General features: G+C 36.9%; 1 protein-coding gene across 1 annotated transcript in view; it reads left to right on the forward strand.

Moving 5' to 3' along the window:
* Window positions 1-2,913: 2,913 nt before the first annotated feature.
* The window catches only part of URI1 (URI1 prefoldin like chaperone), a 65,811-nt gene continuing 49,857 nt past the window's right edge, over window positions 2,914-18,867 (forward strand). Inside the window, exon 1 of the mRNA XM_019941009.3 lies at window positions 2,914-3,349. Within this exon, the coding sequence (XP_019796568.1) occupies window positions 3,245-3,349 (105 nt within the window). The 5' untranslated portion in view covers window positions 2,914-3,244. The remainder of the gene's footprint in view (window positions 3,350-18,867) is intronic.

Here is an 18,867-nt window from a genome sequence, read left to right on the forward strand (position 1 = left end):
ATGTCTTTCCATTTATTTGTGTTTTATTTAATTTCTTTTAACAATGTTTTATAGTTTTCAGTGCACAATTCTTATGCCTCCTTGCTTAAATTCATTACGAAATATTTTATTCTTTTTTTATGCTAGTGTATATAAATGTAACTGATTTTTGTCGGTTGATTATGTATTCTGCAACTTTTTTGAGTTTATTACTCTAACGTTTTTTTTTTCTTGTGGATTCTTTACAGTTTTCTACATATAGGATCATAACATCTACCAATAGAGATAATTTTACATCTTTTCCCAATTTGGCTTCATTTCATTTCCTTATCTTGTCTAATTTCTTTGATTAGAACTTCCAGTATTATGTTGAATAAAAGTGGTAAAAGCAGACATCCTTATCTTATTCCTGATCTCAGAGGAAAAACTTTCAGTCTTTCCCCCTTGAGTATGTTAGATATAGGTTTTTCATGTATGGCCTTTACAATGTTGAGGAGGTTTCTTTCTATTCCTAGTTTATTGAGTGTTTTTATCATAAAGGGATGTTGGATTTTGTCAAGTGCTTTTTTCTGCATCAATTGAGATTAGCATGCAATTTTTTCTCCTTCATTCTATTAATGTGGTGTATTATCTTCATTGATTTTCATATGGTGAACTACCTTTGTGTTCCTGGGATAAATTCCACACGATCGTGGTGTATAATCCTTTTAATATGCTCCTGAATTCAGTATTCAGTGTTAGTATTCATTGAGAGGTTTTGCATTTATATTAATAAGGGACATGGTCTGTAGTTTTCTTTTCTTTTGGTGTCTTTGTCTTGCTGAGCTCACAGAATGTGTTCCCTCTTCTTCAGTTTTTTGGAAGAGTTTGAGAAGAATTGGTGTTAATTCTTCTTTAAATGTTTTAAATCCACCTTTGAAGCCATCTGGATTTTTCTTTGTTGGGAGGATTTTGATTAGTGATTCATTCTCCTTACTTGTTAATAGGCTTTCATAGTTTTCTATTTCTTTTTGAGTCAGTTTTGTTAGTTTTTGTTTTTCTAGGAATTTGTCCATTTCACCTAGGTTATACAATTGTTTATAGTACTCTCCTATAATCCTGTTTATTTCTGTAAAATTGGAATTTTGTCCTACTTTTATTTCTAATTTTAGTAATTGGAGTCTTCTCTCTTTTTCTTAGTTAATCTAGGACAGGTTGTCAATTTTATTCATCTTTCCAAAGAACCACCTTTGGTTTCATCGATTTTCTCTGTTGTTTTACTATTCTCTGTTTCTTGCTAGTCTAATCTTTGTTCTTTCTTCTGCTAGCTTTGGGTTTTGTTTGTTTTTCTCTTTCTAGTTCCTGAAAGTATACAGTTAGGTTATTGATGTATTAATTTGCTAGGGCTACCATAACAAAATACCACAGACTGGGTGGCTTAAACAGCAGAAATTTATTTTCTCACAGTTCTGGAGGATGGAAGTCCAGGATTAAGGTGTGAAGGGGTTGGCTAACTCTGAGGCCTCTCTCCTTGGCTTGCAGTTGGAAGCCCTCTTGCTGACTCTTCATGTGATTATCCCTCTGTGCATGTATGCCCCTGGCTTTTCTTTGTGTCTCCAAATTTCCTCTTCTTATAAAGATACCAGCCAGATTGGATTAGGGCCCACGCTAATGGCCTCATTTTAACTTAATCACATTTAAAGCCCTATCTCCAAGCACAGTCACATTCTGAGGTACTGGGTGTTAGGACTTCCACATGGTAATTTCAGGCGGGAGATAATTCAGCCCACAGCACCATCCTTTTACTTTCAACCCTTTTGTGTCTTTCAATCTAAAGTGAGTCTCTTGTAGACAGCACATAGAACCAACTACTTAGAAGATAAATGCACTTACCCTTCTACTGGAGCCGCAGGTGGGTCACTTCCCACAGGCACAAGAGCTAAGTGGGTTAGGTTTGAACATCTGAATGAGGGGAAATAGGGTGGGCAGCTGCCAATGTCCATTACAGGGGGCGAAAGTGAGAGCAGGGAGACCAGAGAAGCAGCTACTGAAGTAGCTGAGGATACACAGATGGTGTGGTGCTAGAGCAGTCAGAGACTGCCTGTTTCAGAGGTTGGATATGTAGTGAGGAAAAGAGAGCAATTAACATTTACCATTTGCCCAAATTTTCCTCACTTCTTTCTGTGAAGCAAATGTAAAAAGGGCGTATCTGGACTGGGGAGCTGGCCAGAAGGGAAGAGAAATCTAGCAAGCAGGCACAGCAGGGTCAGAACTGCAGCTACCTCCCAGCCCATTGCCATTTGCACAACGTTGAAGAACCAGGACCCAACTCACTGTTAGGTATTGGAGCAGAGATGATTGTTAGGGCAAGGCCAATTCCATTCATTAAGCATTAATTGGGTGCCTACTGTGTACAGAGGCTGTAGGAGAGAGAGGTCACAGGAGTTTTGAAATAAGAGGAAAAGTATGGGCAACGTTATCCTTGAAAAGTCTCTTAAATAGCCCATACATAGCAATATGTTAATTAAAGCACAATACCTTTATATAAGGAAAAATTGTGTGTGCAGTAATTAACACACAAACAAAACTTAATCGCATATTTTAATTCATTAAACAGGCACAGGGAAGAGTTGACTTTGCTAAAATTAAATATGCTTATGAACCAGCACTAGTGCACGAATTAAGCTCCTACCGCCAGATGCAGCGCTCAACGACTGGGGGCATTAGGGGGACACAAGGCTAAGACAGGGCTCATCTCCGTGAACTGACCGTCGATCTTCCCTAGAATGAGTTTCCAAAGGGCTACAGGTCAGCTTAGCCTCCAGATAAGACAGCAGCCGCCGCACCGCTCCTGCGCCACGCGATCACCGGGGGCGTGACGAAGGGCGGAGGCTGCGTGCGCTTCCCAGCGTGCCGCGCTGGGCGGGGCGAGGGGCGGGGCCTACGGGGGAGGTGCGGAGGAGGAGCGGCCGCCACAGGACGCCTGGCTCGGCCCAGTCACCGGATCGGGGCTTCTCGCCTTCAACGGCCGGCCTGTTGCTCCGAGCCCGCGGCGGCGGGGGCGCCGGCGGCGGCGGGCGGCATGCGCGTGTGAGATGTGGCCGCGGGCAGCCCGGACGCGAGCAGCTGCCGCCGCGGTAGCAGAGAAGTGGGGCGCGGCCTCCTCAGCGCGGGGCGCGCAGTGCATGAGGGCGAGCACGCGGGCGCTGGGCAGCCGCCGGCCACGCCGCCTTCATAAACACTTGTTTAGGACTCGTTCGCCCCGCTGAGGCCCCGGCGCCCCGCCATGGAGGCCCCGCCCGACCCCGGGCCCCACGCCTCGGCCTCGGCTTCGGCCGCGGCGCCGCTGCGCGCCCCAGAGGTGGCGCGGCTCCGCGAGGAGCAGGAAAAGGTAACAGGCCGCGCTCCGTCCCGCGCTTCCGCCAGCGGTCTCGGGAGGCGCCCTCGCCCAGGCGCGTCCTCGGCGCCCCGTTACCCCTCCACGGGCCTGGGGGCTGACCCCCGCTTGTCCCCGCCGACCCCGTCCTGCCCTCGGTGGGCCGCAGCCCTTTGGTCCCGGCCTAGCTCACCCCGGACCCGGAACGGGGGAGGAGCATAGCCTCCAGGCCTGGAAAGCGTGTTGGGGAAACTTTTGTCACGTGCTTTCGTTGTCTTGTCTGGAGCACTTTGACCTTCGAAGGGAGGGGAGGGTTGGGGAAAAGAGATGCGATAATCTGTTTAACTTGTGTATGAAAGTGAGTTTTTAATCTTAATTCGTACAGCAGTGCGTGGGAATATTCTCGGTGAAAGACAGGCTGTGAATGAATAGTTCACCTTATATTTTTTTTTTTAGCTTGTTACCTCATCGTTGGTAAAATGTATACTCTTTGTTGCTCTTTATCTGATTGCACTTAAAAGTTTTACTAGGTTTGTAACGCTAACGCTTCATGTGCAGTTTCAGCTTTGGTTTAGTATTTGTCATGATAGAATGCTGTTTTATTACATTTTAACTTCAATTATATAAATGAGTTTTAATCTACCAGTGAAGAGGAAAGAAAGTTTTGTATTTCCTAATGGGATTGTATATGAACAAGTATACCAGTCTAAGAAATACAGTGTTATTGTTTAATCTGAGATTTTTTTCTCTTTGGATTCTGTATCATTTGTTTCTCACTATCTTTGAAATTCTTAGTTTGAAAGGCAACGTTTCATTTACTTAAAATATGTCATATTGAGAGTATCATGATTATAAAGGTTAGGAAGTTGTTTAAAAACTATAAACACTGGGAATTCCTAACTTTTTCTATTGAGCATTTCTGTATAAAAATGACTACTTACATAGGTATACAAACATACCCAGTTTAGCTAGATAAGGAACTTTTTATAGAACTTAAATCCTGGTTTGCTTGGAAATAACCTGTTAGGATGAATTGTGGGAACCTTTCCTACTTTGTTCTGGTTGTTCTAAATTATTTTGTGCGTTGGATTTCCCTTTCTGAGAGCCATTTTTTTTTTCTAATACCATATACAATGGTTGGGTTTTAAACTTGGCTTTCTTCAAGTTGGGGGTTTAAAAATTCAAGTTCGGTGCGTTTAAATTGTAAGACTGTGTTTTTTTTTTTTCTTTACGAGAAGAATAAAGAAAGAAGAAAAGACAGCCCTTCATGAAACCAATTTGTTCATTTTTGGCGAAAACTATTTACATTTTTTAGTCTTTTAGAAAATGTGAAACAGACCCTCAGAAGATGGTGTTCCCATTGTCTGTCTTTCTGTAGAGGAATTAACTCTCTCCTTCTTCATAGTATGATGTTTGCATTACTGCTGACTTGATATGTTTTCTCCTATTTGGCATGTTAAAAAGAGAAATCCTTGGTTTTATTCTGATGTTAGTGTGTCTGAAATACAAAGGATACGGTTTGGGGGTGCTCTGAACAGCTTTCTGGTATGGTATCCAGTTGCATTTGAAAACTGCCTTCTCAGTTACAGTCCTATGGGAACCTGGATGACAGTTTTCAGTAGACATTGAGTATAGTACCAAATTACTTTTCTGTGCTGTGTTAATGTTATTTTGGCACATAAAATAAGCGTGTGTATGTCTGTCATGGGTATGTAAAATCATTCCCAGTTCATGATAAAGTCCCTCAGTAAATGGACTAGACTGTATTTTAACGGATCTGCTTCAGTGGACAGGAGAGACCCTTGAGGCCACAAGATAAACTGGTTAGATAGCTATCCTTTAATTATAGTTCAGTATCTAGTAAATAGTAAATAGTAAATAAATAAATAAATAAATCAGTCAGATTTTTGTGAGGGACTTTAGGCTTTAAAACCAACCCAGCAGCTGTAGGAGTACAGTGAACTCTAATAAGTGGAAGTGTTGGGACATTCTTGGAAGGAAAAGGAAAAAAATGTCATAGGAGTTTTATAGTATAGCAGTTAGTATTTCTTTATATAAGTCTAATTAAATGTGTTTTAGGACTTGTCTTTCCCTACCAGGGTTCTGTGAGAGAATTAAATCCTGACGAAAATTATTTGAATGACTATTTTTTCAGTTTTCCCTAGGATGGTAGCTAGCTAGTAGGCTCTAGATGCAGAGGAGAGAAGTGAATTCTTTATATGCAATGGATACCTTAGGTTCAGGGCATTATTTTCTCTGGGAACCTTAAGAATGACTGCTAGGTAAAGTGGTTTAAATGTTGCTCATCAATTTTTTTCTTTTTAGTTCAGATAAGGAGTGTAACACATTTCATCTTGGTCCCTCTCTCTGTTTTTTTCCTTGTTTATCCTTTGGAGCACTGAATAACAAGGAAAAAAAATTAGTAACCTAAGGAAAAAGACAAAGGAGGGGGGCATGAAAGATCCACAACTTAAGTAACTGACAAAATCTGTAGTAAATGGACAGGATCAAATATTTGAATATTGTTCTCATTTTTGGCATTAATGCTGACATTTTCAAAAAAAGATTTTTTGGTTAAAACTTCTGTTTATTTCTTTTTTTTTTAATCTAGCAAAATGACATGTACAGAAAGGTTCCCTGCAGGTTTGTTTATAATAATGAAAAAGCTAAAAATTCAACATAAGGGGGTTGGTGTGAGGAGATTTTGTGCAGTCATTAAAAATTGTAGAACACTATGTGGTGTGGTTAGTCATGATTATATGTATATAAATATTCACACAGTTTATATAGGAAAATGCACCACTAAATGTTTTAAAAGCATACAATTTCACTTTTTATTTTACCTAAAAGTGAGTGAATTGAATGGGATTTTTTTTTTTCAAGAAAGGCTATTGATAAAACCTAATTAATTTTAATAAAAGATGGGATGTTGTATCTTTAATTGCTAAATATTTTCTGCTCCTGACAGATTACTCTTGGCTGGTTTGAAGACCAGTTAGGCAGGTTTGTTTCTTATTCCAGAGCGGATAGGTACAATTTATTCAGATATCTGTTCCCCAGGTGGTTTCCTTTTCTTTTTTCCCTAGAGATGTTGTTTATTGTTAATTCTCTATCCAAAGATACAGGGACAAGAGGGAACTTGGATCACCTTTTTTTCCCCCTCTTTTCTTTTAACTAAATCTGTTTTTGCCAATAGGAGTAAAGTATTTGGTGGGAAAAAATGGAATCTACTTAGAAGCCTCTCTGGACTGATCTGTGCCGTAAAAGTTAAACCTAGGGCTGCAGTGGAGTGTCTTGGGCTGTTCTAGGGAAGTTTCCTCATACTTGTTAAATCTGGATCTGTCTTTGAATTGCATTATTGAAATACTGGTTTCTTGGCTAAGGTGATGTTTCTATCCGAGTTTTATATCTCCAGACACTATTATCTTTAACAGAATTATTGAGATTCTGCTATATAGTATAGTGAAAAAGTGGTATATAGTATTGTTTTCCTAGGTTTATTTGCAGGATCATGGTAACTTTGGAGAATTCATGAGGATAATGTTATTATTTAGTTTATTATAATTATAACTGAGTGGCTCGTGTAATTTGGAATTTTGGAATAACTTATACTTTCTTGATATAGAACCTGGGGAATTAAATGCATTAAGAGTAAATATTTCAAATTTTTATAAAGCAGAACAGCTAATTTAACTTTGGTTTGCATATTTCTTATGATAAACTGCACATAGCTTAGGAAACTGTCAGTCGTGTACTCCATACCACAGGTATTGTTCTTCTTTCCAAGCCCAGAATCCAAGCATATAATTTTTCAGCAGATATTTATTGAGTACCTGCTACCTGCCAGATTGTACCTACTTAATGTCTTCTTCTGCTGAAGATGCAGTAGTGAACAAAATAAAGGCTTTGTTTTCACAGGGATCACATTCTAGTGGTAAAGATGTGGAATAGGCGTATTTAAAATGACAGATGGTTTGTGATAGGTAAGGAGCTGTACTAGATCATTGTTGAAGATTTTGGTTTTTATTTTTGTGAGGTGAGAAACCATTGAAATGTGTTTTGAGAATCATACTAATCTTAAATGACAAGAATCCATTTGTCATGAATGAAGGGAGGAATGATGGGATTGCATTGTATAGAATAAATTTTTTTGTGTGCCAGGCATTGTGATAGACATTTATAAATTTGAAGTTAGAGTCTTCATTAACTCTCTTTAATTTTTCAGGTGAACAGTTTAGGTTGTTTCTAGTTTTTGCCCCGAACTTTCTTATGGAGTATTTGTGTCTTCAATTTTACTTACAATGCTTGTTTTTCAAAGTGCTTATGCCAGTTTACATTCCTATCAGCAGTGGTGAAAGTTCCAGCTATTCCACGTCCTCATCACCACTTGGTACTGTCTGTCCTTTTCATATTTGTTAGCCATTCTAATAATAACTAGTGAATGAGGTTGATAACCTTTTCAAGTATTTATTGGCTATTTGCATTTTTTTTTGTAAAATAAAATGCTTTTTCTAAATTGAGTAGTTATAAGTAGTTTATTGAAGAATGTGTATTTGATCTTTCTAATGTAGTTCTTTTATCATTTTTAAGAAAGGCAGAGTCATAAGAATATTTGCTTACAGCCAAAGATACATTTTGTAGCTAAATGGGTTTTCAGAACTCATAACTTGTGAGTTATATTTTATTTTAAAACAGTTTGTTTTGGTTGTTGTTAGTGATTATTATCATGCCAGTCATGTGCCATGAGAAGAAACAACTTTGGTTTTAGTCTTTTATTAGTAAACATTATAATACAGTATTTCAAGGGGAGAAAATCAATATTCATTCTGTTAGGCCTCTCCAGATTGGAGTATAAGACAAGAATAGTTCCAAAACACTGATGGGGAAAGGGAGAAGAAGGTGCACGGGGTCTAAGCTGTGATCATAACTGTTTGATTTTGTTCTCCTAATGTTGTCAGATTGGGTTTTAAAATCTTTTAGCTTGTATCATTCTTGCCTTCATCTCCAGATTAGTGAGTCTAGATCTTTTTAGTCTGCCCTAAGGCAGTTTTTCTTTCTTTCTTTCTTTCTTTCTTTTTTTTAAAGTAGCAGCTTTTTATTTTCAAAAATTGTAAAACAACAGAAAAGTTTAAAGAATAGTTTGGGTCATCAATCGTATTTTGTCTCATTTGCCTTTTCTTTCTCTATCTGTATTTTCTTTTCTTTTTTTCCTTGTAGAACGATTTGAAAGTAAATTGCAGATATTATCATGTCCTAATACTTAAGCACATATCATTTTGGAGCAAGGTCATTCTTCTACATAATCATATCTTTTTTTTTCACCCAAGAAATGAACATTGACACACAATAATATTATTTAGCATATTCAGATTTCCTCAGTTTTTCTAAAAGTGTTCTTTATAACATTTTTCAATCCAAGATCCAATCATAGGCTGTATTTAGCGTCTTATCTCTTTAATTTCCTTTCATCTGAAACAATCCCTCTACATTCTTTTGTCTTTATGAAATTGGTATTTTTGAAGAGTTTACAAGTTTACTTATAGAATGCCCACGATTTAGAGATGTCTGATGAATGTACTCGTGAAGAAACAGAATTAAATAATCACTTTTGGCAAGAATAATACATAGTTGATAATGACTTCCTATTTTATCACAGCAGGAGACATACAGTGTTACTTTATTCTATTATTGGTGTTGCTAGTTACTTGTTTAAGGTAGTACCTGCGATATCTCTTCACCTTAGGTACCTGTTCCCTTGTGTAAGGAATAAGAACTTTAAAAGTACTTACTAAATACTTGAAGACATTGTAAATATCCTGTTCCCCAACAGCCCTTTACCATGGATGATCCTTGCCTGAATCAATTATTATATTGGTATTTGCAAATTAGTAGTTTCTAACCACCTATGTTTATAGCTGGCATTTTTCTGTAAAGAGGAGCCCTTTCCCCCCTTTTAGTATTAGTGTAGACCCTTTTTATTTGTTTTTTAATTCAGTGTGTTATAATTTTTCATTTTTCCTTTTGATGCTCGAATTGTCCTAAATTTGGCCAGTGGGAGCCCCTTCAGGCTGACTCCTGCATCCTTTTGGCATTTCTCATTACCCTTTGGTCATTACCTTTTTTTTTTTGGCACAAGATGTCCAGGCTTACCTTGTAGCTTTCTTGTCTTAGTTCTGAAATTGACTATTTCTTCAAAGAGCCCTGGTTCTTTTTAATGAGAAATGCTGAGAAACCTAGATCTGGGCCCAAGTTGTGCTCATTGCCACTGGGATATTATTGCATCAAGGCCCTTTCAGTGGACAGTGCTAAGAAATGTATTAACCTTCAGTATACCAGCAAAAATAGTCATCACCATTTACCATCTAGGTCCAAGGGATCTTTTTAATTTTTATTTTTTAAAGTAATTTTTACAAGTAATGTACAGAAGTAAGGATAAGGGATAGTGAAACCCATTTTTATTGGCTATTTTAATAAGAATTTAAACACAGCAGTCTTCTTTGTATTAAGTAAAGTTTGGTGCACAAAGATCATAAGAGATTTAAGAATATTGCCACATGTCTTTTTAGAAAAATGTCCAAGTTCTTGTTGCACACTGTTACATACGAAGTTTTTCTTGTTGAATGACTAAGTGGGTGAGAATACCCTACTTTTTTTTTTTGTTCTTAGAAGTATATTGTTCCTTTATTGATTCTTTTTTTCTCCACCTTCAAGTCAGTCCCCCTTTATTCAACATCTGCTATATTCAAATATATGTAGTTCTCTTCCTGGTTGGCATGGTCTGTTCTAGAACTTAGGGAGGTACAAACATAAACCATTTACATAATTCCTGCTTTCAAAACTCATTTCCAGTGCTTCAGGGTTTTCCTCCCCAATCTCTGTCCTCAAGAAGCCAAAAAACTTGTAGGAGTGGAAAAAAATAGAATTTAGAGATCTTTTTTTCCAGCAATTTTTATTTATTATGATAAAATATGTATAAAATAAAAATTACTATTTTAATCAGTTTTTTTTTTTTTTTTGCGGTACGCGAGCCTCACTGTTGTGGCCTCTCCCGTTGCGGAGCACAGGCTCTGGACACGCAGGCTCAGTGTCCATGGTTCATGGCCCCAGCCGCTCTGTGGTATGTGGGATCTTCCTGGACCAGAGCATGAACCCGTGCCCTGCATTGGCAGGCGGACTCTGAACCACTGTGCCACCAGGGAAGCCCCTGTTTTAATCAGTTTTAAGTGTACAGTTCAGTGAGATTAATTACATTCACTGTGATGGAACCATCACTTTTACTTGAAGGTTAGGATGGACTCACAGATGGAGAACTCTTGGCTGTCCTACCATCAGATCTGCCTTGCTCTATGGTTATCAGTTTTCCCCAGATCAAGAGTAGGCAGGTACAAGTAGTGGGCTCACAACGTTTGACCTCAACTGGTTTTTCTAAGTTATTTTGTACATTTTTCAGCAGCAAAACCAAACTGGGTCTTCAGGCTTTATTTCCGTTTCTTGCAAGGGAAGAGCTTTTATACCTTTGGACATGTTTTAGTTTTTCCTCAATGAGAATTTTAACCATCTTTGGTATTATTTCTACAATAATTTGTAAAGCTATTTACTTTTAACTGCTTTTTTTTAAAACTTTTTGGGTCAACTTTTTTATATAGCACTTATTTGTCAAAATATAGGTACATAATACTGGTAAAAATCTTTTTTTGTTTCTAATGAAACAAATTATTGAGACTCTTTTTTAACAGGATGGAGTGAGGGTAACTTGTATCAATTAGCTAAATTAACCAAACTCTTAATATTTAGATTTAAAGACCATAGAAACTACTGGTAGTCAAACTTTTTTTTTTTTTAAGGCACAGCTTTCTTCATTAAAATAAAACCTTATTCAAAAACCCAATATGTAAAACAGATGAAAGCTAAATTACTCTGCGTTATTGAGGGAGAAGTTGCATGTGTGGAGGGGCTGGGAGGGGGATGAGTATTTCTGTTCCTTGCACCCACTTTCAGTAGCCGCCAGGGAAGTGGTCCAAGGAACTAAACTAAACTTAACCAGTGTTTTAGTCCAACTTCTGATTTCACAGATGGGGAACTGAGACCTAGTGCCCAATTCTCCCCTCCCTTGAGCCCCTGGTAATCTCTAATCTACTTTCTTTCTATGTGAATTTGCCAATTCTAGATATTTCATAGATGTAGAATCATACAGTACTTGTCCTTTCGTGACTGGCTTAATGTTTTCAAGGTTCATCTGTGTTGTGGCATGTATTACAACTTTACTCCTTTTTATGGCTGAATAATATTCCATTGTATGCATATACCACATTTTGTTTATCCATTCAAATGTTGATGAATACATGGATTGTTTCTACTTTTTTACTCTTGGAATAATGTGGCTATGAACGATGGTGTATGAGTTATCTGTTACAGTCCCTGTTTTCAGTTCTTTGGGATATATACCCAGGAGTGGAATTGCTGAGTCATAAGGTAATACTGTGTTTAACTTTTTGAGGAACTGCCAAACTGTTTTCCACAGCGTTGGCACAGTTTTACATTCCCACCAGCAATGTATGAGGTTTCCAATTTCTCCACGTCCTTGTCAACACTTTTCTTTTTTTTTTTGGAATAGAGCTATCCTAATAGGTGTTAATGTCATTGACCTATTGTGATTTTGATTTGCATTTCTCTAATGAAAAAGGATGTTGAGCATCTTTTCATGTGTGTGTTTTTTGTTTGTTTTTGTTTTTGGGGGCTGTGCTGGGTCTTAGTTGCAGTACGTGGGATCTTTGTGGGGCATGTGGGATCTTTAGTTGTGGCATGCATACGGGATCTAGTTCCCTGACCAGGGATTGAACTCTGGACCCCTGCATTGGGAGCACGGAGTCTTACCCACTGGACCACCAGGGAAGTCCCTTTTCATGTGTTTATTGGCCATTTTTGTATTTTCTTTGGAGAAATGTCAATTTAAGTTTGTCTATTTAAGTCCTTTGCTTATTTTTAAATTGGGTCATCTTTTTGTTGTTGAGTTGTAGTTGTTCTTTATTTATTCTAGGTATTTAAACCCTTTTCAGATGTATGATTTACAAATATTTTCTCCCATACTGTATGCTATCTTTTCACTTTAATGATAATGTCCTTTCATGCACAAAAGTTTATAAATTTTTAAAAAATTTTTATTTTATTTTACTTTTTGGCTGCGTTGGGTCTTCATTGCTGTGCGTGGGCTTTCTCTAGTTGTTGTGAGTGGGGGCTACTGTTCGTTGTGGTGCGTGGGCTTCTCATTGCGGGGGCTTCTCTTGTTGTGGAGCACGGGTTCTAGGCGCATGGGCTTCAGTCGTTGTGGCTCACGGGCTCTAGAGTGTAGGCTCAGTAGTTGTGGCGCACGGGCTTAGTTGCTCTGCGGCATGTGGGATCTTCCTGGACCAGGGCTTGAACCTATGTCTCCTGCATTGGCAGGCGGATTCTTAACCACTGGGCCACCAGGGAAGTCCCAAGTTTTAAAATTTTGATGAAGTCCAGTTTATCTATTTTTTCCTTTTTTTTGCTTCTGCTTTTGGTGTCATATGTAGGAACCCATTGCCAAATCCAAGTTCATGAAGATTTACACCTAGGTTTTCTTCTGAGAGTTTTATGGTTTTAGCTCTTATTTTTAGGTCTTTGATCAACTTTGAGTTAATTTTGTTTATTACTCATTGATTGTTGAGTTTTGAGAAAATTCACCTAGGATAATTGTCATCTGAAGACTCATAATCTAAGATTTAATTTATATTAATATTTTCACCATCATCTGTATCTAGTTGTGCTATCCAAAATGGTGGCCACTAACTACGTGTGGCTATTAAGTTTAAAATTCTAATTAAGTAAAATTAAAAAAAGTTAAGTTTCTCAGTCATAATAGCCACATTTCAAGTGCTCAATAGCCACATATGGCCATTGGCTATTGCATTGGACAGTGTTGACTTTGAAGATTACTATCATCAAAGAAAGTTCTATTGGACTGTGCTGGTGAAGAGAGCTGCTATCATTTTTATTCATAGTTTAATTTGTTTAACAATTGTGAAGTGTCTTTCTCTGTCACTTTTCTTCTCCTTCCCATTATGGACAGAAAATGAAAATTTCTGAGTTGTCAATTGTGTTTGAAAGCTAAAATCAGACTACAAAGATGGTGTCTTCTTCAGTCTTTTACACTTTTTTGAAAGATGATGCAGTACTTTGGTCAATGCAGTAAGAAAACTGAAGAATGATTTTTACTATTGATAGCATATTCCTTCTAGATGATTCCATGATTCCTCAATTACTTGTTATATAGTTTTATTTAAGCATAGTTTGGGAAAATTGATGAATAATCATGAAATCATTATTAGGGTGATGAAACAAGATGCAGGGATTATATAATCAGTAGGATCCTATAATGTGTCTTAGGCTTATGAAAAGGTTCAATGTACTCATATATAATTGCAAGATAGAATGAGTTTTAGCCTTTTTTTTAAGTAAGTAAATTTTCTCTTTATTCTTTGCATTATCTCAGAGAATAGAAGTCATGAAATATCAATCCTTTGCAAATAGTTAGAACTGTTCAAAAACAAACTAAAAACTAAAATTGGGTTCAGTGGATCCTGATACTTTGCATTCAAATCCATTACCACAAAATTCTTCTTCAACTACCCCCATCTATATTTGAATCTCCCTTTTTCTGTAATGAAACCTTGTTCTCAACAACATCTGTATTTATTCGTTTCCTTTATTCCACAGTATACACAAAATAGTTTTAGAATTACTACATTGATACCACTGCCAACAGCAAACCTATGAGTGAAGTTCATGATTTCATTGCTGTTCAATTTGTTCTTGCAGAATTAACCCCCTTGGGGTATGCAGTTAGGTAGTGATCTCAAAAGTTACTTGAATTATTATTTTTTTTCTGTGCAGTTATATTTTGGATTTGATATTTGTATTGAATTTTAGTGTTTGCTTTTTTATCAGTTTGACTTTGGGTCTGTAAAACATTTGCATTGTTTAAAATCACAACTATATCAAAAGGTATAGTGAGGTAATTCATTCCTGTCCCTGCTCCTACCTACTCCTATCAGTAATCTTTACATTAATTTCTAGTTTATGCTTCCTGTATTTCTTGAAAAATAAATACTAAAATATGCTGTCTTATCTCCCCTCCACCTTCTTATACAAAAGGTAGCATATAATATTTTCCCCTCGATTTTCTCATTAAATGATACATCTGGGAGTCTTTGGTTCACAGAGATCTTTCTCATCATATTTTGTGGTTGCATAGTACTCAAGTATATTATCAGGTATTCATCTGGTATCTTATTAATGGGCATTTTGGTGGTTTTCAGTTTTTTGATAGTACTAATAATGTTGCAGTGAATCACTCTGTGCGTATGTTTCTCATTTGTGAAGTGACTTCAGGTGAAGTCCTCAAGGTGGTTTAGTGGTCAGAAGGTAAACTGGTTTAGCTTTATAAGCCATATATAATTACCTTTTTGAAGAATTGGTTCTAACTTTCAATTTAGTCTACAGCATTAAATAAAAAGAGGTAAGAGGACTCGATGTTCAAAAACTAGAGACCAGTGTTTTGAGTTCCTTGAATTGGCTATTTCTTGTCATCTCCACAGCCATTTTCAAGTTACCATGTTTTACTTGGAGGCTGGTCTTGGTGGTTCCACTCTTGCTCCCCTTCTACCTTTTTTCCAGAGTTGTCTCTCTTTTTCTGGCAATGTAAATTGAATTACATAATTTTGTCCCTCTCTGTACTGCTTATAATCCTTTGGTGGCTTCCCATTGTACTTAAGAGTGAAATCCAGGGTCATTAAAATGTGATTTGAGACCCTTGTGTTGTTGGGCTCATCTCTTTCTAGGTTCATTTCAGGGTACTCCCTACTTATTTACTCTACCTTAAGATAACGACATGTTTTGGGGGACAGTACCCTAAATGTGTTTGTTTAAAAAAACTTCTTTCCTCCTTCCTTTCTTTCGTTTGTTCATTTGTTCTAGAAATCCTAATACAGTATAGCAAACAGTAACCCATTTAATGTATGCATTTGGCCATTATTCCTTATCCTTTGATTTCCTGATTTTATGAACCGAGTAATATTAAAGTTATTGAAAATGAGTGCTTTTTCCCAAAGAACAAAAAGACAAAACTGAGTTACGTGTCAGGCACTGTCCTAGATAACTGCGATAAACAAGGTTTCTTTTCTGTCCTCAAGGGACTTAAAATTTGTATGGAAACATGTTAACAGAAAACTTAATGCAGTGTGATAATTTCTCTCTTTCTAATTCTTTGCTTTTCAACCTACTGTAAACTAGGTGCTACCTCTGTCTTTTCATTGAAATTACTCTACCTCAAGTTTTTATTGTATTTCACTTGCCAAACTCAGTGGACCATTTCGCAGATCTGGCCTTACTTGGCCTCTGTGCTTTATTTGAAACTTCTATTGTTCCCTGGTAAACTGTTGAAACTCTCTGTACCATAGGAACTTTTGTGACTCTACTTTCTTATGGCTCTATCTTTTTCCATTCCTAATTAGTCTCCTTAGGGTCTTCATCTAATGCTTAAATGTTGGTGATCCCTGTACTTTACATCACTGACAGTCATCTCTTCTCACTCTGCATGTCCTCAAATACTCCTATATGTACTCTGTTCTCCCAGACCTGTTGCCTGTTGGGCAGCTTCACTTGGATGGCCCACAAAAGCTCAATCTCATTTACTAAAGTTAATTTATTATCTTTGTCCCTAATGTGTATGCTGTACATACTCATCCTGATTCTGGGCAACATTATTCAAACAAGAGCGTCTTTTCAGCCTCCCTGATCCATCTTTTAATTTACTAGATCTTGTCAATTGTTTCTTTCTTTCTTTTTTACTTTAATTTTCATTTAATTTTATTTTTTGGTGGCGCTGTGTGGCTTGCAGGATCTTAGTTCCCCAAGCACTGAACCCGGGCCACCACAGTGATAGTGCTGAGTCCTAACCACTGGACCACCAGGGAATTCCCTGTCAATCCTTTCTATGTAATCCATACCTTGTATCTAAAGGCACCAATAGCTTGTCTTAATTAGGCTCTTACTCAAAAAATAATATTTCAGATTTTTCAGTTAAATGTTACTATGATTTTTGATATTGTCAGTCTTTAATTGTTAACATTCTGATGTTACCTGATTGTGTTTTTATTTTTACAGTTCTAATCTGTGAACATGTTATATTTCTATTTAGGGTCTTTAAATTTTCTCATCTGTCACTTAGTTGGAGTTTGTCTACTCATTTTACCACGTTTTCCACTTGTCACACATTTTTTTATTCCTTTGTTTCTCCTTTTGTGTTAGTAAAATATTTGTATTCTATTTTAAACTCTCAGCTTTATAGTTGTATGGTTTTTATTTTCCTTTTAGTTATTATCCTAGAGACTACAATATCCCTTTTTTTATTACAGTCTACCTTAAATTAGTAGGAAATTATTCATAAATCTTCTGAAATTTTGCCACTTAGGAAATTAGATAATCTTTTGATGGCTTAATTTCATGAATTTGTGCTATTGTCATATATTTTACTTCTACAATTTTTTTTTTTTTTTTTTTTTTTTTTTTTTTTTTTTGCGGTACGCGGGCCTCTCACCGCCGTGGCCTCTCCTGTTGCGGAGCACAGGCTCCGGACGCGCAGGCTCAGCGGCCATGGCTCACGGGCCCAGCCGCTCCGCAGCATGTGGGACCCTCCCGGACTGGGGCATGAACCCGTGTCCCCTGCATCAGCAGGCGGACTCTCAACCACTGTGCCACCAGGGAAGCCCTCCCTGAAAAATTTTTATATATTTCCTCCTCTGTCTGCTTTTGGACTTTTCATCTTTGGTTTTTAGGCATTTGATTATGATGTGTCTAGACTTGGTTTTCCTTGTATTTAGCCTGCTTTGAACATGTAGTTTATTAAATCTGTAATTTGATGCCTTGTCAGTTTAGAAAATTCTTATCTAGTCTGCAGATGCTGGTTTTATGTCATTGTCTCCTCTACTTTTGGTACTCTGGATACACATATTAGACATTTTCATTGTTTCATATATCTTACTCTCTTTTCTGTATTTTCTTGCTGCCTCTTGATCTGTATGCCATTTTGGATACCTTCTTCTGACCTGTATTCCTGTTAACTAATTCTGTTCTTATGTATCTAATCTACTGGTAAAATCCTTTTACTAAATGCTTAATCTCAGTTACAGTATTTATTCCAAGAATTTATGTTTTGACATTTCTTTAATGAATTCTAGGCCTGTTTTGACATCTTCAGCCTTCCCTCTGTTTCCATGAATATATTAATCATAAAAGTATGTCTTATAACTGCAGTATGTAAATTAAATGGAGCTCTGTTTCTATTTATTTTTTTCTCTTGATTTCTCATCAGCTGCTCCTGTTGTCATAGACTTCCTTGTAATTTTTGATTGGATGCCAGACATTGTAGTGAAAAATTGTAGACTCTTGATGATGTTACCTTCCTTCAAAGAGAGGTAAATTTTCTTTAAGCAGCCAGAGTACTAGTGGATCAACACAACTCAGTTGAGAGTTGGTTTTGGATTTTGTTAGGGCTGGTCTGTTTCAGTTTTGCTCTTATTCCTAGCATGTAGCCTTTGCTTCTAAGGCATAGCTCTAATTCCATATGGAGTATGTCTTTTTCATAGATTATGTGGTCATGTATTTGTAGTTTTGTTTCTCTTCTGTTCTGTTGCATTGGATTATTTGCCTGTAGTTGCACCAGTACCACACTTTCTTACTAGGACTTGATATAGTAAAATTTCTCTAGCTTTGTTGTTCTTGAAGATTACTTTTACTTGACCTTCTGCTTTTTCATGAATATTTTAAAAATCAGCTCTGCAGTACTCACAAAATAACCTTCTAGGGTTTTGTTTGTAGTGCATTGAATCTAAAGATCAGTTTGGGGAGCATTGACATGTTTACACCAATCCATGAACATGGTATATCTTTTTATTTAGTTCCTCTGTAACATCCTTCAGTAGTTTAAGTATATAAATCTTGCATGTCTTTTACATTCATCTCTAGGTATTTGTTATTTTTCATTGCATTTTGTAATTTGCTGTTCATCTTTTGCTAGTTTATAGACATAATTTGCTAGTATATAGACATATACTTGATTTTTGTATACTGACTGTTAAATTTACTTGAATTCCATAATTGTTTATCTGTATATTTTGATAGTATGTTTATAGGTATAATCAGACACGTTGTCTGAATAATAGCAGTTGTCTTCTTTCCAGGTTGTTAGGCTTTAGTTTTATTTATTTGCCTTATTGAATGAAATAGGACCTTTAGTATAGTGTTGAATAAAAGTAGTGATAGTAGGCTTCCTTATCTAGTTCTGCGTATGAGGGGAACAGCTTTAAATATTTCACTGTTACAAATGATGTTTGCTGTAGACTTTTGGTAGATACTCTGAAAATAAGAAATGTTCTCCTATTCGTAGTCTGCTAGTTTTAACATGAATGGATATTGAATTTTATCAAATGCTTTTTCTCTGTTTTTTAAGATGG

Source organism: Tursiops truncatus, chromosome 19 (genome assembly GCF_011762595.2).
Source record: "Tursiops truncatus isolate mTurTru1 chromosome 19, mTurTru1.mat.Y, whole genome shotgun sequence".
NCBI classification, from domain to species: domain Eukaryota; kingdom Metazoa; phylum Chordata; class Mammalia; order Artiodactyla; family Delphinidae; genus Tursiops; species Tursiops truncatus.